At 39.8% G+C, this 24,771-nt stretch overlaps 1 protein-coding gene across 2 annotated transcripts in view; it reads left to right on the top strand.

The window, feature by feature from the left end:
• exoc6b (exocyst complex component 6B) overlaps positions 1-24,771 on the top strand; it is a 141,920-nt gene that overhangs the window by 85,149 nt on the left and 32,000 nt on the right. For both annotated transcript variants that reach the window (XM_088073991.1, XM_088073992.1), the window contains one exon: positions 19,941-20,053. In XM_088073991.1, coding sequence (XP_087930117.1) covers positions 19,941-20,053 — 113 coding nt within the window. The remainder of the gene's footprint in view (positions 1-19,940; positions 20,054-24,771) is intronic.

A 24,771-nucleotide genomic window follows, 5' to 3' on the forward strand; every position in this document is an offset into this window, starting at 1 on the left:
AATTTCTTGCTATTTTTTAAGTCATGCCTTGTTAAGTTGCTCATCGTCTTCCCCCTTTTTTGCAAGAAAACAAGCCTTAAACAGACACACAAACAATGAAAGCGATGAATTATGAGAAATCTTGTTTTCTGCGGCTGTTTTCAGATCAGTCTTAGTAAAAAGCTTTTGGTTTGCATGTTCTACGTTTCATCGTGAGTGTGACGCAGTGTGAGACTCGTACCGGTCTGGTTTTGACCGTGACTCGGTTTCGGTTTAGGCGGCCTTGACTGCGACGCTGGCACAGAGCGAGGCGATCCATCAGCGCAGCAGGAAGCCTTCACTTGATTCTGTCAGAGTTTGTTTGTCACTTCATTGTTCCCGACTCGAGTGCACATGCTACTTAACACGACTTGCTTCCTTTCAGTTGACTCCCACTGAAAGAAATGATACACTCCTTCAGGAAATCACCCCGCAAAGTCATATTGTTTTGAAAAACTTCATTGTTTATGCTCACTTTCTGTATGCAGCACCTTAAAGTTAAGGATATATATATTTCTGTAATTCCCTTCAGTCTTGTAAACCTGCCAACGTTCAGATTCTGTCTTGAAATGAGGATGAATGGGAGTTTAATTTCAGCTACTGCTAAGCTTGTAGTCTGTCAGCGTGATTTATTTCCCGGAGGTTTGATCCAGAGTTTGGACCTGAAATGTGCACCCACATGTGTGCAGAGGGAGGGGAGAGGGAGGCGCGGGGAAACACACAAGACTTTTTCGTGGAAAAGCGAGTGATGCAGGGGAGGAAACTGTACGTAGAAAAGAGAGCGAAGGGTTAGCAGAAGGGTAGACGGAGGTGAGAGCGAGGACAGGAAGAGACAGACGGGGTCAGGGTAGACGCAGGGAGACAAAAAATCTGCTACCGTCACATTCCTCAGGACTGTGGTCAGCCTGGGACAGCTGCAGCATGTGGGTGTGTTTGTGTGGCAGGTCAGGTTCAGGAGGGGGACTGCTGACGAGACCGGGATGAACTGTACGTTACGCGTGTCGGGGTTGACCGGCGGCCGGCGCACATGCACGACCACGTCAGCAGCAAGTTGACCTTTGACCTCTCAACTAATCCTCACCGGACAGATGGGGAAAGAGGTGGAAAGCAGGGATAAATGTAAAGGGAAAAATGACGGCGGATGCTGAAGTCTGATCAGAAGCGTGCAGGGTTTGTGTGGTCAGGAAAAACCTGGAAAAGTCATGGAGTTTTCATATAGCAAAGTCCAGGCCTATAAAAGATTTTGGAAAACTAAAAATATTCTTTAAGTTTTGGAATAGTCACGCAATTTTGTTTCACAAACCTGTAAAATAGCACGTTGTGTTATTATATAATCAAAAACATCATTAAAATTCACTGATAACTTCTGTTTTAACAGTTTCTGGCTGTGATAAATTGTGTATTTTTTGGTAATTTTGACCACTGTTTCGGAAGGCATGTTTTCTTTAAAAATCTGCAAAAACAAAAACAAAGAAATTGCCCAGATTTGAAAAATAAAAAAATAATAGAATAATTTTTAAAAAAAAACCCACACACTCAAAAAAATCTGTATTTTTTTTAAAGAAAAAGAAATTCCAGTTTTTGTCTAAAAAAAAAAATTAAAGATATTATAAAGATATATTATTTTAAAGAATAAATAAAAAATTGCCAAAGTTAGTAAAGAAAAAAAAATTCTTTAAAAGTCAACAAAAACTCTTAAAGAAGAAAAACTGCCAAAAGATTGCCAGTAAAATAAACACAAAATTCAGCCATTTAAAGTGGTATGCCCCTCCCTTAAAGCCAAAATAAAAACATAAGCCCCTCCCAATGCTTTAAAAATTATTTGACATGCTTTGACCTTTTTCCCTTTTATAAACAGTCCCTCAGATACTTATTTAAATATTCAGTTCAACACTGTTATGAATTTATTCGTTTTTTTAGTTCTATTTTTAAAAGCTGGTCTTGAAATTGGCCTCAAGAATTTCAATAACCTCATGGAAAGGTCATTGAAATTCAGAAAAGTGAACACGAAAGAGTGAAATGAATCTAAAGGAAGATGACAGGAGGAGATGGAAAAAGAGGGAGAGCGTCTTCGCCAGATTCGGAACTCGCCGAGAGAGAAAACAAGACATGAATGCGTGAAAATGTTGACGGAGCCGAGCAAAAAGCGAGGGATGGCGAGTGAAAGAGTGCAGTCAGGTGAAAGTGATACGGCGGGTGAAATGGACGTACAGGGTGGTCTCTCTCTCCCCCCCGTGTCTCTCTACCTCTCTCCCCCCTCTCTCTCTCCTCGGGAGGCTGACACTTCCCTTCATCCGTTTGACCGGTCACAGAAGGGGGGATGAATAGAGGAGTGGAGCGGGGTGAAAGAGCGGGATGAGCGGAGAAGAAAGAGGGCGAAGGGAGGATGAGCAGCAGACGGACATCTAAATGCTCGCCCGCCGATCTATTGGAAGAACGGGAGCGAGGGACACACAAACAACGGGTGGACACACATAAACGTGGACGCAAACAGTTAGCGCGAAACGCAGCAACACATTTGCTTTTGGCGGACACTCGTGCGCGCAGACTTTCGGGCGCAGAGACACAAAACTCTAAAACTCTGAAAAATTTGTTTTTGTCCGTCCGCCACAAACACGCTCATAGAAATGTTGGTGCATGAAGCGTCCTGGTGGCCGAGCAGTCTGAGAGACGTACCAATGTAGCTATGCAACAGCGACGTCCCGGGTTCAAATCTGGACAAGGACTCTTACTGTGTCCCATCCGCCTGTTTCTGTGTTTCCTGTGTCCTTTTATCGGAATTTAATTTAATTTATTTAACTTGTACTTTGTATTTTCTGAAATAGTGAATAAAAATTGTAGTTAATTCCTACATGATGTATCAAATCCTTTAGTTTGAATTTAAGATCCTGTGTTTGGTCTGATTCTGGATAATACTGGATGCATTGTGTGCACATGAATTCATACTTTTTATTTGTTAAGATTGGACAAAACTGGTAGAGACATGTATTTTATGTCTCATTGTCTGTCCATACATCCGTACGTCTGTCCGCCCATTCTTTTGAAAGCAACATCTCAAGAACACAGTGAGGGAATTTCTTCAAATTTAATACAAATGATCACTTGGACTCAAGGGTGAACTGATTAGATTTTGGTTGTCATAGGTCAAAGGTCAAGGTCACTGTGACCTGGCATCCGTCTCATACTTGTAATTACATTCCCATAAGATAAAATAATCCTTTGTTAGTCCCATAATGGGGAAATTTACAATTTGCTCATTAAACCCTTGAGGAAATTTCTTTAAATTTGTAACAAACTTGGAATCAAGGATGAACTGATTATTTGTATTTTTGAAGGACTGTTTGGTCATAGGTCAAAGTTCAAGATCATCTTGACCATGCGTCTGTCTCATTCTTGTGAACATGATATCTCAAAAACACCTTCAGCAAATTCCTTCAAATTTGACAAAAACATTCAAGTGGACTTAAGGATGAACTTATTCGATTTTGGTGGTCACAGGTCAAAGGTCAAAGTGACTGTGACGTTGTCTGTGTCACTCTTGTGAATGGGATATCTCAAAAACACCTTGAGGGAATTTTTACAGATTTGGCACAAACATTCAAGTGGACTCAATGGTTTTAAATTTTGGACATTTAAGGTCAAGGTCACTTTGCATTCATCTAATTTTTTTGAAAGCAATATATCAAGAACACTTTGAGGGAATTTCTTGATTTCTTAACTTTCTTATCTCAATAAGTTTTTAGGGAATTCCCTCAAATGTAGCAGAATTTTTTTCTTGGACTCAAAGATGAACCACCTAGACTTTGGTGTTCAAAGGTCAAGGTCATGATGATCTTGCATTCGTTTCATTCTTTTGAAAGCAATATATCAAGAAGACTTTGAGGGAATTTCTTCAAATTTGGCCCAAACATTCACTTGGACTCAGTGATGAGCTGAGAAGTTAGTGCTCAGAGGTCAAGGTCACTGTGACCTTTCATCCATCTCATTGTTGTGACATCAGTATCCGAAGATGGCGTCGCAGGAATTTCCTCAATTTGGCACAAACGTCCACTTGGGCTCAGGAATGAACTGGTTAGAATCTGGTGGTCAAAGGTCAAGGTCACGGTGATCTCATAAAAGCTGTTTTTGCCATAGTTTGAGAATGACATCACTCAAATGTCGCACAAATGAAGTTGAGGCGAAAGGAAATAGCAGTGGAAGGAAAGATTGACTTGCCTTTAATGTCCTGCATTCGAATCAGCTCCCTAAACGCCCTTTTCTGTCTTTTTCTTGTTCTAGAATAACGTTTATAAATTGCAGTGTTTTTGTCTTCCCCCTCACCGAACCTCTGCCTCTTTTATATTCTCGTCTAGCTCTCCTCTTCCTCTAATTTCTACTTCTTCCTCTTCCCCTTAAAGTGTGATTACTGGGCGTCATGGAGTCTCTGTCAAACACACCGAGCACAAAAAGACTCAAACCGGGTGCAGCGTGAGGTCAGTGGGATAAGTATCGGTGCCAGGGAGGGGTGAGAACTAACCGTCAGAGCCCCGAAACACCCTTATCTGATCGCACACACACTACAGCAACCTACACGGCCACACATACACACCTGTCTCTCCTATATTAAAGCTGACTACACACACACACACACACACTCAGCAGGGTGTGTGTGTGCTGTAATAAGCGTTAGGTGATCCTGCTGCGCTCAAGATAACACGGCAAAAAATAGTTGTTGCTTGAAATGTGCGCGTCCATATCTGCGGATTTATGAGTTCAAGCTATTATTTGTGTGGGAGAGGTCAGAGTGTGTGTGTGTGTGTGTGTGTGTGTGTGTGTGTCGGCCCCTGTCTCAACTTCCTGTCCCGTCTGTGGCCCGGCCTTATCGGTGTGACAACAGGTCAGGCAGTGGTCACAGCGAGTTTTTCTGTGGCCTGATTGGACCGAGCGGGGAGCGGCGGTTCACTGCTTCCGAACCAGTGGTCAAGTAGTGGTCAGGAATTTGGCCATTAACCCTTTAAAGCCTGGATATACATCAGCTTTCTTGGGCTGCGTTCAGTCAAGCTATTGAACCTGTGAATCGTAAACAGATCAGCTTGATTTCTCTCTAAAACATTGATATTTATTGCCAGCGTGGCAAGAAATATTCCACAAATTGCAAGAAATTAAGACATTAGTTTAAAAAAAGTTAGATTTAATGGATAAAAAAATGTTTTAAAAAAAGAGGGGAGAAATTTAAAAAATATAGAAAAAAAAATGTTCAGAAAATTACTTTTATATTTATTAAACTTTAAAAAAATATATATTTTTAACTTTTTTTGTGTCCTTTTTTTTAAGGACAATATTTTTTTTTGTTTTTTTATTTTGTCTTTTACTGTTTCTTCATTGCTCATTTTTGGTCTTGTTTTTTTAAAAAAGAGGGGAGGATTATTTAAAAAAAATAATAATTTAAAAAAATGCTTATTTACAGATTTACAAAGAAAAGACAAACTTTTTCACTAACTTTCTGCACATTTTTGCTGTTTTAAAGGGTTAACTGATCTCTCAGACACATCAATAAATACCCTCGACTCATGTGATCACAGATATAGATACACACACACACACACACTCACACACACACACACACACACACATACACACACGACTTCTCTCAGACATGCCTGCTCTGCCACACAAAAAAGTCAGCCATACATACACACACACACACACACACACACACACACACACACACACACATACAGTGACCGTGTGGTGACCCGGTCAGGTCATTGTTCTGCGTTATCAGTCTTGACCTCTCCGTCAGTCTCCCCGATACGACCAGCATCTACACCCCTTCCTCTGTGTGTGTGTGTGTGTGTGTGTGTGTGTGTGTGTGTGTGTGTGTGTGTGTGTGTGTGTGTGTGTGTGTGTGTGTGTGTGAGAGAGACTGTGCGGTCATTTCATGGTCAAACCAAAAAGTTGAGACTCTTAAACAGCTCTCACCTTTCAACTGTTTCCTGTTTTGGGGTTGTCGAGGACACAGAGAGAAAGAGACAGAGAGATTTATTTCGAGCTGCAGTGTAAATGTTATGAAACACTTCAGAGCGGCTCCGATTTATTTTCTTCAAATTTTTGCCTGCAGTTGAATAATTGTTTGGAGAGCCGAGGATTTTATACATATCGGTCCCAACATTTTCTGGCTTGTGTTTGTGACCTTTTGCACAGACCAGTGTAGTGGGCACGAGGAAATATATTTATATATAAATCCAGCCTAAAGTTTAGCAAAAAATATCAAAAATGTGTTTTTCAAAAAAAAGGACAAAAAAAAAGCGTCCTCATCAGGCTAACTGGGGTCATATTTGCTGAGCAGCATTTGTTCAAAACTTCCAATCAAAGGTGAAAATTTCTTGTACTTTTTTACTAATTTCTTAGTATTTTTTGGGGGTAATTTCTTCTTTTGCTGCTCTTTTCCTTCTTCCCATGTTTTTAAAAGAAGTGATTTTCTCAGGTTTCAAAAGGGTTAAAGTTCCCAAATCCACCTTTACAAAGTGGAGTCTTTATTGCCATTTACAAATTTAATCCGCGTAGAAGTTGTTCATCCAAAATAATGCCAAAAAGTGATTTAATCCAATGTCCCCTTTTGCAAAGGAATGTCCTCAGAATTAAGCAGCAGAGCTTAAAGCTTTTACCAAAGTGAAGTTTGAAAAAGTGGACGAACCCAAAATGAACTCCCGGCCCAGAATTAACCTCTAAAAAGTGTCTGGCCCCAAATTGACTTTAAAAAAGTGGCTGAGGCCAAATTGACCTTTTTAAAAAGTGCTTGAATCTAAATTGAGCTCGGAGCGGAGCTAAAAGCCGCTGTTTTTCTAGCCCTGTTTGTTTTGGAGTATTCTGTCTTTATTTGCTTTATCAGCGCACAGAGCAGCTCCCAGCAGGCCCCTCTGACTTCAGCCTGCACTCGTTTATCGTCTCCCCGTTCCTCACTCACTCCTTCTTCCTCCTCCGTAACATCTAGTTACCCTCCGCCTGACCTCCTGCGCTCCCTCCTTCCCCTTTTCTCCTGCAGTCCTGTAATATTTCCCCAATCATTCTTTTTGAGTTTTCTCTCTTCCCTCTCATTTACCTCCTCTCGTTCTCTCTCTCCGTCTCTGTCCGTCTGCGTCTCCCTCTCGCCCTCGCTCCGTCTGTGTAGTGTCTAATTGACAGCGGAGACCCCTGGTTGAACCACCAGCACTCTTCTCTCGTCTCCTTTTTTTTTCTCCAGTCCATTTCAGCCCTGTCACTTTTTTTAGAGGTCGCGCAACTTTTCTGTCACAGCTGAGGAAGAGAGAGGACGGGGACGAGGTGAGAGACAAAGATGGGGACAAAGTAGGAGAAAGAGATCACGTTAGTTACGTCAGTAGCTCACAGGTCAGAGAGGATGTAAAGAAGTAATGTAGGAGCCGTGTTCTCATTCACTCTTTGTATTACACCTCAGCGCCGGTGATACCCGAAGGTCATGGTGACCTTGCATTTGTCTAATTTTTCTCCTGAAAGCGATATCTCAAGAACACTTTGAGGGAATTTCTTTAAACTTGACACAAACATTCACTTGAACTCAAGGATAACCTGGTTAGATTTTGGTGGTCATAGGTGAAAGGTCAAGATCACTGTGAACTTGAATTCGTCTCATTCTTGTAAATTTCCAAGCGCATACTGTCTCGAAACATTGCCTGTTTTGCAGAATAAAATCCTTTAATGGGAGCTTTTTGATCTCCGTGTCTTTACAGCATCACGTGTTTTAACGGACATGGATGTAAACTGAAGTGTAACTTGACACGGCGGCATACAAGCATGCAGCGATAACTGTAGTTTTTTTAATTTAAAGTACCCGTTTAATCATTCTTTGCATTATGACTGGCACTAAATAAACATCAAAACACCTGTTGTTTTTCATGTAAGTTCGAGCAACAACGTCGCAAAGATTCATCAACGCTTCAGTGTCAATACTGCTCTTCCAGGCTTCTGTGCTGAGACTTTTTCTGTTTGTGTATCACGTATGTTGTGTGCTGGGCCGTTTTTTGCCTCCCTGCTGCCGTCCAGAAAGCTGCTGGTGTGAAAACCCCAGTTGATTATGAAAAGTGAAGCAGTAATAATCTTCCGTCTTGTTATAGAAAAGAGTCGGCAACAACACAAAGGCCGAAAATTTCTAAACTTTTTGGCACGTTGACTCTATTTCTCTCTCTTTAAAGTACCCACAAAGCTCCTGCAGCGTGCTGAAGTGCCCTTGAGCAAACTTCAAGTCCGAATTTGACCTCTTTGTATGTGTGTGTGTGTGTGGGAAATAACACAAACGCTAACCTGCCCTACAGGGAGTGATCAAGATTTTATCTCCTCTTCGCTGTGTTTTATTACCCAGCACATGAGGAGCCGTGCACCCACTGTGGATTAATAAAGTACATCGAAGTCGTATCCCAGCGGAGGTTGTTCTGTGTTGTGGTCTCTGGCAGCGGCGTGCTGCGGTCGTACAAAACGAGGCTGCAGGCAGAATGTACAAAGATACAAGCTTTTGGTTTTAATTTAATTTTTGGCCCTCCGGTGAGAAAGAAAAATGAATTCCCCGTCGCGAAGTGATAACATCCAAGCTCACTTCATTCCACTCATAGCTGGAGATGCAGTGAAACTGTTGAGGCTGCAGGTTTGCGTGTCGTCGTTATAAGAGCCTGTAAAATGTAAAGAAACTGTAGAGAATCAAGAAAGTTACTGTTGTTTGTCTGTTGGAGTTGGAAGTAAAAGTGGAGGCATTTATCACGAGCAGCTGGACAGCCGATAACCTCTGAATGTGACCTTTGACCTCTGGCTTTCAGGGGTCAAGAGCTGACTTTGGGGTTAAGTGTAAAATCCTTTTTGTCCGTCAGATTGTATCGTAGGTGAGATGGACGGCAGTTTCTACGCAGACTTTCTCAAAGAAAGGTTTGCTACGTGGCAAAAAATCTGTGATTGAGGTATTTTTATGGACACGTCAGGATTTATCACAATATGGTATTTTTTGTTTGAATTTAAGAAGATATGGATTGAAATTTTCATGCTGTGCTTCTACACGTGTGATGATTTGAGAAACAAAACCAGAAATGACACGAAAATTAGTACAAAATTTGCAAAAAGTACAAGAATATTACATGAAAATTGGTATGAATAGATAAATAAATAAATAAGAACATAAAAAACCAAGGAAACGACCTGGAGAAAAGGGGTTAAAATCTATAATAACACAAGAAAAGTGATGTTGCTGAACGTTTCAAAGGGTTTATGTCTGTCAATATTTTATTTTGAAATCAAAAGTTTGCATGTACTTACTTTTTATATCAACTGGCACACAAGATAAATATATCTTAAATAATATAATTTCTGCATCTAATACATTATATTAGTCTCATTTGATTAAAAATGCAATATCTTCATGTGGATTCTCTTATTGGGTTCTTGCAGCGTTTTTCATGTGATGGTGCTGTTTTAAATATTTAATCAGGCAGAAAAACTTTTCAAAAGTCTCAACTTGGTGCAAATGTCTTGTTTTTACCTTTTTTTCTCGTCTTTGAGAACTTTAACCCCGAAACCTGACACAGACTAAAAGATTGAGAGGGATGTAAGCACAGAGAAACTAAGACGTAGGTTGCGTCAGGAGGAGAGGAGCCGTTGGGACGTGACGGACGTGCTGCTGTTTATCTCTGATTCACTCAAAAACTGCTGTCTCTGCTTTTAGCGAATTCTTAACTTGTTCGGTGACCTCTGTGATGGACAGATGTCATCCTTATTATCCTCCTCCAAGACCTTTTCTTCCCGTTATTTTGTGTCTCTTTGACATTAAACACAGTGCAGACAGAGGCGTGACTGACAGGTGTCAGCGCGGTCTTTGTGAGCTCGCGGTGACCTTTGAACTGAGAGAGACGACTGATGGTGGACAGGTGTCCAAGCAGACGTTTTTTTCTGTTTTAATGACCTCCTGAAGGTCACGTGTGGTCTGAAGTGTTGGGCAGCTGATTAAGTGAAAACTGCAATTTTAAAATCTAATATTCTGAGTTTCAAAGTGAGAAATGTTGACAGCTTTTACATTTGCCGTGAGCTTTCTTTGGATTTTGTTAAGAGTTTTGTTTGGGGTAAATAAAGTTCTGCTTTTATCAGCAGCAAGACCTCCATATCTGCAGGACAATGTAAATCAGGGACGCTCCGGCTGCTTTGTTTGGGGCCACTTTTGCAAAATAACAGGAGGCCAGGGGCCACTCACAGCAGCCCTGTGTATGTTTCTAGGATTTTGAGACGTTTTGAGACGTTTTAGGACGTCTTTTGGATTTTAGGACGCTTCTCAGACTTAAGAATGTATCTTGGATTTTAAGACATTTGCTGAATTTTAGGACGTTTTTAGGATTTTAGAACGTACCTTGGATTTTAGGACATTTCTCAGATTTTAGGACTTTTCAGAATTTTAGGATGTTTCTAGGATTTTTGGGACATTTCTCTGACTTTCTGACCTTTCTTTGACTTCAGGACGTTTCTCTGGTTTTTGGATGTTTCTAGGGTTTTAGGACGTTAGGGTCTTGGCTAGGACCTCTGTTGGGGATCCTCCACTGGCACTTTTTTGGATAAACAAACTCTATTTTGATGCTGTTTTATGCACACTGACACCTTATTTAAACTAAAAGTATCAGTATGAATCACTTTATTTTTTTGTTAATTAGGAAATGATTGGGGGGGGGCACTCCTCACAATATCGAGGGCCAGATTTGGCCCACGGACCGTAAGTAGAGTATCCCTGATGTAAGGGGGGATCTCTGGAAAGTGCAGCAGATAAATGGGTGGATGATTGATGGGTGGAAGAAGGTAGATTTTTGGAGAGAACAGAGGTGGACGGGTGCCAAAATGGCTGCTTTTCTTGATAAAACTAAAATCCACTTTCCCTGCTTTTAGTGACCTTTGACCTCTCTCCTGTCAAATTTAGAAGGAGACAGACAGCTGAGAGAGCTGTGAGAGGAGTTGGTGTGGAGACAGAGAAGATAATGGAGTGAGAGGAGAGAGTGAAAGTACGCAGGTGAAGAAGAAGAGTTTATAAATGTTAGTTTAAATCAGAAAATCACATTTTCCTTTCTGCTCCAAAGATAAATGATCTTTGCTTCGCAGCGTTTGGATACCAAACTTTGTTGCTTCATAGCAGAAACATTACATAATCACAAAGTGTGTGTGTGTGTGTGTGTGTGTGTGTGTGTGTATGCGCAGAGTGTAAACATGATGAATTCTGGGTGACCCTGACGTTTGGCCATTAGGAATGGGAACACGGCAATTCCCCGACGGTCCCAAACAAATAAATCCTGCCCACAGCCGGAATAACCATTAACAAGTCTACTAAACACCGAGGGGGAGGAGGAGGGGAGCAAGAGGTATGGATGCAGAGGAGAAGAAAGAAGGGATGGAGAGATGGAGGAGTAAAGTTGGCTCGGAGAGGAGAGAGTTCAGATGTAGAGGGACTAAAGTTTATGTGGAGAGAATGACGAGAAAAACAAAAGCAAAAACATCACTTCAATATTTCCTCCCATTAGACTTTTGTGTGAGATTTCGTCAGAATTTGCTCAGTCCCGGCTGATTTTTGTCGATTTCGGGCTGAACATTCTGCCTGGCGGATATGTAATAATGATAATTGTTGCCTGGAAAAGTTGGGAGGAGATAAACATTTCCTCCCTTTTCCTAAACCGAAACCCAACCCTGGAAAGTGTAGAGTGAGCCAGTAATCAGTAATATCAGATATCAGGCTGACTTACCCTCTGAATGTAAACACATGCTGCTTTTGCTTTTTACTGATTGTAAGAATAGGCAGGTTTCCATCGCAGATTTGTGGCGAAACTTAAGCGATATTTTCGAAATGTTGATAAAACACAACATCGGCAGGTTTATTTCTATCGCAGCCACACTGACGGTCAAATCGAAGGCGACGTAGGCGTGTTATGGAGCGATAATGGAAAGAGAGGGAGCGAGGGAGGGATTTCTGGGAGCTGATAGTCAACGATTTCAGAGGAACTGTAGATTTAAAACTTTTTTTTCTTTTCTTTTTTTTAATTGACGTGTTTCCACTTCGCGTATTTTATTTTCACAATATCAGTTTGAGCAATCTGAGTACGGGAAGAGGAAATGTGGAGGGAGAAGATGCAAAGACAGAAAAATAGAAAGAAGGGAGAGGACAGAGAGGAGGAGGAGGGGTTTAGATAAAGAGATGGAAAGATGATTAAAAAGAAGGAGGGAGAGGAGGGCAGGAAGAAAGGATAGAGAGAGGGGGGAGATCAGATAGAGAGGTAAAGAAAGTAGTAAAGAGGAAGAGTAGGTGAATGATGGAGGAAGATAAGAGAGGGAAAGGTTAGGAGGAGTGCTGCTCGAGATGAAATGGAGGGATAAAAGGTAGAAAAATAAATGCAGTTGAAAAACAAAGAAGAGAAAGGGGAGAGAAAAGTCGGGGAGGAAGAGGAGATGAAAGGATGAAGAGGGGAGGAAGAAGTTTGGAGTATATAGAAAAGGACGGATGGAGAAGATGGAGAAAAGAGGATAGGAACGAATGAAAGGATTGATTGATTATTAAGACAGGAGAGAGAGAAAAAGGAGATACAAAAAAGTACAGAGAGTAGGGAGAAACGGGGGAGAGAGAGGGAGGGATGGAGGGGGGGACCCCATTAGCGGAGGAGAAATGAGAGAAAACAAACACGAAATGTGAGGGCAACACGTCACTTTGTTTTTCTGCTCGTCCACCCACCTAGAAGAAGAATAAGAGGAAGCAATAATCAGTGTGTGTGTGTGTGTGTGTGTGTGTGTGTGTGTGTGTGTGCGTGCGTGTGTGTGTGAGGAGACAGGAGCGATAGCATGGGGGAGGTCATGGCGAGGTGAGAGAGGGGGAGCGAGACGGAGAGAGAAGTTCAGCGAGAGGTGAAGAGAGAGACCTGCCGTTTTCTCTCCTAGTGTGTGTGTGTGTGTGTGTGTGTGTGTGTGTGTCTGTTTAGGGTGAATCGGGGGTCAGGTGTGTGTGTGTATATATGTGTGTGTGTGCGTTTGCCAGGAGGACCTGCTGGCTCGCGTGTGTGGCTCGTTTTTTGGAAGGCCCACGCTCTCCCTTTTCTTTTTTTCTCCCCTTTTCCATTTTCATCAGTCTTATCTGCCTCTCCTCCTCCCTTCTTGTTGCGCTTCTCCTACTGCTTTTACCCTCCGTCACTCCTCCCTCGCTCCTTCAACCAAACTTACCTACTGACCTCAACTTCACCCAAAATTCCCCGTGCTCCTACTTCTATCACTCTCTCCTCCACTTGTCCTTGTCTGGTCTTCTCTCCTGTGTTATCTCCTGTATTTTCTCTTCATGTCCTTGCTTTTCTCTTTTCTTCCTATTACCACTTCTTTTGTGCCCCCCCTAACAGTTTTCCTTGATCTTACCTTCTCCTCCTCTTTTTCTTCTCACCTGTCTTGTAATATTATCTCCTATACTATTTTCATTTTCTCCCTCTTTTGGTCTTTTCTCTTCTCCTCATCACCTCTTTATTTTATCCTCTATCACTCCTCTCACCAAACGTACCTACTGTCCTCAAGTTCACCCAAAACTCCCCGTGCTCCTCTATCACTCTCTCCTCAGCTTGTCTTTGTCTAGTCTTTTCTCCTACGTTCTCTCCTCTCTTTTCTCCCTTTCCTTTTTATCTTCTTGCTTCCCCGATTTTCTCCTGTATCTTCTTTTTTCGTTTATTTACTTTTCTCCTCTCTCATCCATTCCTCTCCTCTTTGCATTGTCTTCTTCTCGCATCTCCTCTCTTTACTTTCATCCCTCTCTCTTCTCCTCCTCTTTGCTTATTCCCTTTCATCACTCTTATCTGCCTCTCCTCTTTTTCTCTCCTGTCATTTTACTTCTGCTTTTACCTTCCATCCCTCCTCCATCCCTCCATCCCTCCATCCCTCCTCCAACCAGACTTAACCTACTGACCTCCAGTTCACCCAGGACTCCCTTTGCTCCTACGTCTGTCACCTTCTCCTCTACTTGTCCTTGTCTAGTCTTTTCTCCTATGTTCTCTCCTGTCCTTTTTCCAACTCTATACATCGTCTTTTTCTTTTGTTTCTTTTCTTCTGTCTTTATCTCTTCTCTCCTTTCCATTCTCCCTCTCTATCTTCTCTCTTCTACCTTTTGTCATCTTCATTTCCTCTTCCCATTTTCTTCCCACTTATTTTCTCATTCATTTCATTTTTTCTCCTGTCTCCTGTACTTTCTCTTCTCCTTTTCTTCTCTTCACTCTTCTTTCCTCATTTTATATCCTTGTCTCCTCTCCTCTTCTCCTTTTTTTATCCATCTTTCATTTCTCCTCATTATCACCCCTCTTCTTTCTCCTCTCTCCTGTTTTCCTTTGCTTGTCTTCTCTTCTTTTCATCTATCATTCTCACACTTCTTTGTCCTCTACCTCCTTCACCTCTATACTTTCCCTTATTCCTTCATCTGTCTTTGACTCAGCTTTTCTCCTCTTATCTTACTCGTTTTTTATCTTCTCTTTTATTTTCTCTTCACCTTTATATACCTTCAACTCTCTTGTTCTCCTTTCTTTTTCTCCTCTTCTCCTTATTTCCATCTTTCCTCCCATTTCCTTTTCTCCTATCCTCTTTTTCTATAGGCAACTCCTCTCCTTGCTTACTCTCATTTTTCTGTCTTTCTTTCTCTGCACTTGTTTTCTGTGACGTCCAATACGAGTAGAAAGACTACAAAGTAAAGGCAGTAAAGTTGGAGTAAAGACGAGCCATCTGCTCTCAGATAACACGAAAATCTCATAGACCGCAGTCGCCAGCTTATCCGTGAGTGTGTGTCTGTGTGTGTGTGTGTTGCTGATTATTGTCGGCCTGCAGATTACGTCTTTTTAGTGCGCATTAGTGTGTGTTAACGCATCGTTTCAGGGCCGGTACAGGATCTTTATCTGGCCGTGTCACGCTGACACTTTCTCATATGTCTGCTCATAATTAGCTGACAGATTTGTTCCCGTAAGCTCACAGCCGGATGATGTTCGTGCTTTATGTAACTGCCTTTATTTGTACCTGTTTATGTGTGAGCCTGTTTTCATGCAGCCTGCGTGTGTGTCTTGCTTGTTTATATGGGAAGATTAGCAGGTCAAACCTCGGCCGTACAAAGGGTGAACTCGGGGACAAAGGAGAGAGAGAGAGAGAGAGGTGAATACAGAAGTGAAAGGACCAGAGGGAGGAAGGGAGGTGTGGGAGGAAGGAGGGAGGGAAAAGATCAGGAAGTCCAAATCAGCCATTCGTCTTGTAGTCTCCCTATAAAGTCAGATTCAGAGGAAACATCAGTTTTAATAACTCTACGGTGTACGCAGAAACATTTAGGACACTTCCTGTTTTCATGAATAGCTCTGATGAGGTGAATTCGGGTGAAAGCCATGACCTTATTACTCTTTAAACTGGAGCGTAACTGGTTCGTGATCCAAATTCTTTTCTTCCCCCTCAGTTTTAACTCTACGTGACATTAGGAAAGCTATTTCAATTCAGGACTCAATTAGGATTTGATGTTAAAGGACCTTTGGGACGATCCAAAACCATCAGTTATATTGTCATGTTGTCCGTACGAGCGTGCAGCCATACATCTGTCCCATGCTTGTGATCGCTCAATTTGTTAAGAACGTCTTTAGGGAATTTCTTCAAATTTGGCACCAACGTCCACTTGGACTCAAGGAAATTGATTGTGGTCATATGTCAAAGGTTAAGGTCATTGTGAACTTGTTGTGAATGGGATATCTCAAGAACACCGTAAGGTAATTACTTAAAATTTGGCACAAACGTTCACTCAGACTCAAGGATGAACTGATTTGATTTTGGTAGTCAAGGGTCACTGTGAACGTCCATCCGTTCCATTCTCGTGAATGCGATATCTCAAGAACGCCTTGAGAGAATTTTTCCAAATTTGGCACAAACGTTCACTTGGACACAGGAATGAACTGATTTCATTTTAGTGGTCAAAGGTCACTGTGAGTTCTGCTCTCTCATTCTTGTGAACATGACAAGCTAAAATTGAGTAGTCGATCATTTGGGGAGACCTGTAAAGACACCGTTACAGTCGTAGATTTTAGTAGACTTAGAATTGTTCATATCCAGGGTTAAAAATGTAGATTGTAGATATAAAACATTGTATTATATAGACTTATACAGAAATAATCTCTCTCAAACATCTCTTATAACCCACTCAAAGTGTGCAGCAGTGTATTTTTCTGCCAACTCTGCCCTTATCATGTAATCTAAAGCTTACTGAGCAGCTGTTTTTCTTTGCTCCCGAAATATGAAAAGAAGAAAGAAAGAAAAGAGTTTTCAGCTCTTTAAGATACTCCACTCAACCAAACAACCTGCTCCTGTTTCTGATGTCTCTTGTTGTTTTTTTAATATGAAAACAGATTGTTTATAGCTATAGCTTTGAGCCTGTACGGCACATGTATTTGCATATATACATATCAATATGTTTGTGTGTATATTCACTGAATATAATGCATATTTTCTGTAATGTCCATTACTTGGGGACGTGGTTGGTGGGGGATTAGGGAGACCTGGAAGAGCTTTTTGTGTGTGTCTATGTATCGTCATGGGTTTCTTCGTATTGTTTTGTCGGTATTTGTATTTTCTGTTCGTTTGTGACGATAACCCCCTCGAAATCGAGATGATGCATCTCAAGGGGTTATCCTTCCAATACATTTCTGAAACCGGCGGTATTTGACTTCGGAAAGAGAACCGGTTGTGGTGCAGTTAAAAAACGGGGCGATAAAGGTCTGAATGAATCGGTTGCTCGTTGGCCGTCTGTCAAAGCTGACATGCAGGATTTTTAGGTGTGAGGCAGATTTTTAAATCACCCAAAGTGCCACAAATCTTGCGTCTCAGTTGTGGGAGTAAATCGAGCTCATTGTGTCTCCTTTGGACAATAAAATGTCCTGCAGGTCAGGCAGCAGGCAGCTGAGTCAGTAGGACATAAATCACAAACCTGCACTTTTCTAAATGTGAAGTTACACGATTCTTTCCATCATTCCTTCACTCCTCTCCAAACTTTGAAAGCGTGTCACCCTCGTCTTCTGTCCCCCTCGCACTCCTTCCTGTTCCTGCACCTCCGTCGCCCAACACTCGTCCGTCCCCTCATCTCCCTCGTATCTATCCATCTTCATCTGCCCTTCCTTTACCCCTCCGCTCAGCGCTGTTATCCATTTCTCTCCATCTGTGTCTCTTTCCATCTCTACTCTCTCTCTCATTTTCTCCCCCACATGTGGTTTTGCTCTCCATCCCTCCCTCCTTTTCCTCCTCTTCTCTCATCCCTTGCTCACATATGGTTTCTCTCTCTGGATCCGTGTGTGTTTGGTGTTACCCAGAGTTCACTGGGGCTCCCTGCTCGTGTGTGTGTGTGTGTGTGTGTGTGTGTGTGTGTGTGTTTTACAGACAGAGATAGAAAGAGAGAGAGTGTGTGTATGTCTGCAGGCTTATGGGTTTGCCTGCCTGGGCCTGTGTGTGTGTGTGTGTGTGTGTGTGTGTGTGTGTGTGTGTGTGTGTGTGTGTGTGTGTGTGTGTGTGTGTGTGTGTGTGTGTGTGTTAGGTAGGGTTCAGCAGGGCAGCAGCAGGTTATGCAACACTTTCAAATGTGGGCCATTTAGAGGAAGACTCCACCTCTCATCTTCCTCAGTCTCAGTCCTTCTCTCCTCTCCGCTCCTCTCTCTCTCTCTCTCTCTCTCTCTCTCTCTCTTTCTTCTGTTGCATTTTTTTGTTTTGTTTATTTACCTGAACGTGTCCAGATTAAACCAAAAAAAAGCCTGAAATTGAGCAATACAGTAGATTTCTTGGAGATCTGTGAAGTGTTATTTTGATGTGAACATAAACAGCAGGTTCTTGGTACTCGCTTGTTTCAAATCACGATTCGATGAATTGGGTTGTTCCTTAAAATGCTTAACCCCTTGAAACCTGGATTGACATCACTTTTGGTGCTTTTTTTGTGTGTTGACGCCTTTCAGAGGTACTTCAGCCTCTGAAACCTGAGCGTTTTTTTTTTTAAAACATGGGGGAAAAAGACTGAGCAACTTTGCGAGAAATGTTTTGTAAATTTCAGATTTTCTTTCCCAAAAGGCAGAAATATTGTTTTTTTTAAGCATTTTTCTAAGGGGGTTCTTTTTGTTTTTGTTTTGTTTCTTTTACTTTTCTTTTTCCCTTAATAATTAATAATTTTAAGAATTTTTAGTAATTTCTTGCTGATTTTGGGGCCAATTCTTGATCAGATGCTCATCGTTATTGAAAGAAGTCAAGCCAATTTGCTAATAATTTAAAGTCGTGTATAAATCACTTGCTGAACATTTGTATCTGCAGCTGTAGAATAACTTTCCAAAATAAGGGTTTCTAGGGGGGATAAATGATTATGAAGCCTAGCAGCAATCTCTGGTAAATGTAGGTAACTTTTGTAACTACATTTACATTAATTAAACACTTTTTTATCTGTGTGGAGAAATGCAAACTTTTGAGAGTTAGCAGCAGTCATGAAGAACGAGGGTTAACCTAATATGCTAAACTAACAGCAATTTCCAGCAATTTATGGCATTTTTTATAGCAATCAAACAGTTTTTTGATCTGGGGAAAGGTGATGTACCAACTGTATTTCATCACTTTCTAAAAGATGTAAAAGAATGACGTACGAAGTGGTTTAATTTAGATCAGTCAGCACCTTTACAGTTAAACCAGAGAGTATGTGCCATTGTTAGTATGTGTGTATAAGTAAACTTAATACAGTTCATGCTTTGTGGACAAATGCAAGTTTAAAATTTTTCTTGGAAGAAAAATACAGATGAGTCTTTAATGTTAACACCATCTACTGATGGATGAGAACGTTAAACCTGGCCAAAAAAACATCACAAATATAAAACTTGCCTTTCCTCCCTTACTGATAATCACGTAACTTTAAAATGATTTCACTGTTTTATCTGGAATGGCATTTTAAATAACGTTTTAGGAATTTAAAAAAGAAGAACGATAGCGTCTAGACAGTAGGAAAAATCCTAAGAATTGTTTATTTATTTCCTTTTAACCACCACTTATCATTATAAATGAAAAAATATATATAACAGTTACAAAGCAAAGGTAAGTTATTTACCAAAGGAAAAATGTAGTTCCATGTTTTCTTGTAACCCTTTACTGTATCTTATTCACAACTTTTTTAAAAAAAGCTTAACAAATTGTCCCAGTGACCCAGAAATAAGCACGATATTATCAAAAAGTCTGAGAAAAGTACCTGAAAATTTTTTTTTTAAATAAATTGGAAAGTGCTTAGAAAATAATATTTCACTAACATAATTTTAAATATGTTAATATGATAATTTGGAACAAATACAGTTTTCCCCTAGGTTTTTTTTCCCCCTTAGACATTTTCCCTGCCTTAAAAAAAAAAGAAATTAATACAATAATAATCTTTCTGGACATTTTTCCCCAGCCATTAAAAAAATAAAAAATCTATATCTCCTAATCTCTTGCAATTTGTGTAACATTTCTTATTAAGAAATCACATCTATTGGCTTAAGATTCAAATACGTCTGAAAGCAGCACAGGACAAGTGATGTTGCTCCAGGTGTCAAAGTGTTAACTACCTGTTCATATGGTCAAAATCGTGATTATAATTTTTACTGAATTTTTGTATATAGAAGACATTTTATTGATAACAGAAACATTGTCGGCTGCAGATCATTTAAACAGAGTAATCTTACAGTAAGACAACCGTTTTCCTCCAGAAACATGACAAGTTCAGCTTTCCCCGCCTGTAATCTGGTCACATAATCTCTCCTAACGTGTTAGCGTGGGCTGTCAGAGCCGACGGTCTGCTGGATGACGTTCTCACTGCATTACAGACGTCTGAATCTTCCCAAAACTGGGAGTGGGGCTTATCACTAATCTCCCTCTCTTTGTTTGACTTTATCTAGTTACTGGAACTGTTCACCCAGTGGGATTGGTCCACCTACCTGGCTGACTACGGCAAGCCAACCTGCAAATACCTGAGAGTCAACCCACACACCGCACTGGCCCTGCTCGAGAAGTAAGCAGCCCTTCGTACATCCGCTGTTTTTCCACTCTTTCCTCATTCTGGCTTTTCTGTTCTTCTTCCTGAATCCCCATTTCCTTCTTTTAATCCATTAAAAATAAAATAAAACAAGTGTTAAACACTTAATTGGCTTTCTGACCAACAGTCTTTATCAATTTTATCTGGTTCCAATTATTCGCAGTTATTAATATCAGCATTATTTTATACTGAATATATTTTTTTCTTTTTATTTAAATTAAATTACATGTAACAATGATGACAACATGCTAATGTAAGTTTAAAGGAAACTAAAAAAAAATGAATACAGAACAAAATAAATCAAATGAAAAGACCAAATGAAAATGAATAGAATTAATTCAGTAATTCAAATATTATGTTCATTGTATTCAAATAAAAAAATGAAAAATAAATATATATGACAGGTAGAGCGATATTTTAGTTCAATATAGTCCCACTCTTTCTCCCATTTGGTATTGTTTTGTTCTATATTTCAATGTTTTGTAGCAATAATCCTCTCTCTTTCAGTAAACTAAGATTCAAATTTGTTCTTGATTGAACTTAAAATCTAAATATCTTACCTGAATATCTTTGGGTTTTGGACAGTTGGTCACACAAAAAAATCAACCGTTCAACAACTGATTAATTAGTTGCCTTTATAGGACTTTATTTGAGCTTTGAACAGCTGTTTAATCTTCTCATGTGTTTATTGGAAAGAAGGAAAACAAGTGCACCTTTTTTCCGCTGAATGTTTATCTATTGCTTTTATTTGAAAAACAAGACAAAAATAATTTGCAGCCTTTCATCAAAGCGTCTGTTGACCTTTGAGAGCTCCATCCATCCTTACCTTCGTTTCAACTGCTCTTTCTATCTTCTGTCTGTCCTCTCCATCATGTTTCGACAGGTTATATAAGCCGTGAGTATTGTCTGCGTTATTTGTGTGGAGTGTTCAATGCTGGCATGTATACAGACCACTAAAACGTGTACATACAAGAAAGATAAATAATAATTGTTGGTGCATTACATCAGGGATTTACATGGTGAAGCACATCTTTTTAAACTAAGAACACGTCACTTTGATACTGATGTTTATAACTATGGCCATCAACAACAAGATGTTATTGCTACAATTACAGCCATAATATATCAGCGCAACGCCGGAGCTGCTGTGGCAATCTGAAAAATAAGAGCACATAAACACACAGAACGCTGTAATGTGAGTTAGTGGCTTCTGTCACACAGATACACAAGACCAAAACACAAATAATCCTAGTATAATATATGGTCCAAGGTAGCATAATAAAGTCAGAGTATATCATGTAGACCAAAATAGCAAAAACAATTCATCATTTAGTATTTTTTCCAAAGAAGCATAAGAAAGGTCATGTAACAGTAGAAAAAGTATTAGGCAGCTTTATTTGTGTTGCACATTTAATCAGATTTAACAGGATTATTCAAAATGCTTCATTGAACATAAATTATTCGATTTCTTTTCTAAAAATTCAGTTCTATAGCATGTGCAAAAACAGTCAAAAAAGACATGCTTCGAAATGTCGAAAAAAAGTATAGCATCTTGATGATTGTTATAGTATAGTATGTGCAAGAATGGTCCAACAAGCCAATATTAATAGTGTTGAAAAAGTTATACTATACCGTCGAAAAATGCCAAACTTTAGCATGAGAAAAAACGTTGCTTCCAAATGTCCAAAAAAGTCATTGTATCCATGTGTGTATGCTTTATATGGCCCAAAACACCATAAAATAGCATGCTGAAAAAATTACCAAAAATGCCTCATGAAAGGATGGCAAAAAATGTCAAAATTTGACATCCCCTGAAAACAGCTGGAAACTGCCTAGAATAGCCTGCTAAGACACGCCATAGCATAAAAAGTTGCAAGAATGGCCCAAAACACCCAAATTTGCATGTCGAAAAAATGACCGAAAATGCAAGGCTATAGTATTGCAAAATATGTCAAAATCTGACACCTCCCAAAAACAGCTTAAAAAAGTTGAAAACCACATTAAATAGCATGCCGAGACACGCTATGATATGGGAAGTTATGGGAAGAAGAAGAACAGCGAAAAACCCTAAAAGTACTTGCAGTAGGTTTATCGAAGCTGTTTTCAGCTGTTTTTGAGATATGTCATTTTTTGGGATTTTGCCTTACTATAGCCTTGGATTTTTGGTCAGTTCTGCAACATGCCAAATTATGCTATTTTTTGCGCTTTTTGCAACTTTCTTTGATATGGCGTGTCTTGGTGCGCCATTTAATATGGTTTTCATCTATTTTTAGCTGTTTTTGAGACATGTCATTTTTTGACATTTTGCCTTACTATAGCCTTGCTTTTTTTGGTCATTTTCTCGACATGCCAAATTATGCTGTTTTGGGCTCTTTTTGTAACTTTCTTTGATATGGCGTGTCTTCGCACGCTATTTAATGCGCTTTTCAACTATTTTTTGCTGTTTTTGAGACATGTCATTTTTTGGCATTTTTGCCTTACTATAGCCTTGCTTTTTTGGGTCATTTTTGCAACATGCCAAATTATGCTGTTTTGGGCCCTTTTTGCAACTTTCTTTGCTATGGCGTGTCTTGGCACGCTATTTAATGCGGTATTCAACTATTTTTGGTTGTTTTTGAGACATGTCATATTTTGGCATTTTTGCCTTACTATAGCCTTGCTTTTTGGGTCATTTTTGCAACATGCCAAATTATGCTGTTTTTGGCTATTTCTGCAACTTTCTTTGCTATGGCGTGTCTTGGCACGCTATTTAATGCAGTTTTCATGTATTTTTAGCAGTTTTTGAGATATGTCATTTTTTGACGTTTTTGCCTTACTATAGCCTTGCTTTTGGGTCATTTTTTTCGACATACCAAATTATGCTGTTTAGGGCTCTTTCTGCAACTTTCTTTGCTATGGCGTGTCTTGGCACGCTATTTAATGCAGTTTTCATCTATTTTTAGCGGTTTTTGAGATATGTCATTTTTTGACGTTTTTGCCTTACTATAGCCTTGCTTTTTTGGGTCAGTTTTGCAACATGCCAAATTATGCTGTTTTTGGCTCTTTTTGTAACTTTCTTTGCTATGGCGTATCTTGGCACGCTATTTAATGCTATTTTCAACTATTTTTGGCTGTATTTGAGACATGTCATTTTTTTGACATTTTGCCTTACTATAGCCTTGCTTTTTTTGGTCATTTTCTCGACATGCCAAATTATGCTGTTTAGGGCTCTTTCTGCAACTTTCTTTGCTATGGCGTGTGTTGGCACACTATTTAATGCAGTTTTCATGTATTTTTAGCAGTTTTTGAGATATGTCATTTTTTGACGTTTTTGCCTTACTATAGCCTTGCTTTTTTTGGTCATTTTCTCGACATGCCAAATTATGCTGTTTTGGGCTATTTCTGCAACTTTCTTTGCTATGGCGTGTCTTGGCACGCTATTTAATGCAGTTTTCAACTATGTTTTGCTGTTTTTGAGACATGTCATTTTTTGACGTTTTTGCCTTACTATAGCCTTGCTTTTTTTGGTCATTTTCTCGACATGCTAAATTATGCTGTTTAGGTCTCTTTCTGCAACTTTCTTTGCTATGGCGTGTCTTGGCACGCTATTTAATGCAGTTTTCATCTATTTTTAGCGGTTTTTGAGACATGTCATTTTTGATCGTTTTGCCTTTACTATAGCCTTGCTTTTTTGGGTCAGTTTTGCAACATGCCAAATTATGCTGTTTTTGGCTCTTTTTGTAACTTTCTTTGCTATGGCGTGTCTTGGCACGCTATTTAATGCAGTTTTCAACTATTTTTTGCTGTTTTTGAGACATGTCATTTTTTGACGTTTTTGCCTTACTATAGCCTTGCTTTTTGGGTCATTTTTTCCGACATGCCAAATTATGCTGTTTTTGGCTCTTTCTGCAACTTTCTTTGCTATGGCGGGTCTTGGCACGCTATTAAATGCAGTTTTCAACTATTTTTTGCTGTTTTTGAGACATGTCATTTTTTGACGTTTTTGCCTTACTATAGCCTTGCTTTTTGGGTCATTTTTTTCGACATGCCAAATTATGCTGTTTTTGGCTCTTTCTGCAACTTTCTTTGCTATGGCGTGTGTTGGCACGCTATTTAATGCGGTTTTCAACTATTTTTGGCTGTTTTTGAGATATGTCATTTTTTGACGTTTTTGCCTTACTATAGCCTTGCTTTTTGGGTCATTTTCTCGACATGCCAAATTATGCTGTTTAGGGCTCTTTCTGCAACTTTCTTTGCTATGGCGTGTCTTGGCACGCTATTTAATGCAGTTTTCATCTATTTTTAGCATTTTTTGAGACATGTCATTTTTTGACGTTTTTGCCTTACTATAGCCTTGCTTTTTTGGGTCAGTTTTGCAACATGCCAAATTATGCTGTTTTTGGCTCTTTTTGTAACTTTCTTTGCTATGGCGTGTCTTGGCACGCTATTTAATGCAGTTTTCAACTATTTTTTGCTGTTTTTGAGACATGTCATTTTTTGACGTTTTTGCCTTACTATAGCCTTGCTTTTTGGGTCATTTTTTTCGACATGCCAAATTATGCTGTTTTTGGCTCTTTCTGCAACTTTCTTTGCTATGGCGTGTGTTGGCACGCTATTTAATGCAGTTTTAAACTATTTTTAGCTGTTTTTGAGACATGTCATTTTTTGACGTTTTTGCCTTACTATAGCCTTGCTTTTTTTGGTCATTTTCTCGA

This window comes from Plectropomus leopardus, chromosome 23 (genome assembly GCF_026936395.1).
Source record: "Plectropomus leopardus strain MGB_pleo_1.0 chromosome 23, ASM2693639v1, whole genome shotgun sequence".
Classification (NCBI taxonomy): domain Eukaryota; kingdom Metazoa; phylum Chordata; class Actinopteri; order Perciformes; family Serranidae; genus Plectropomus; species Plectropomus leopardus.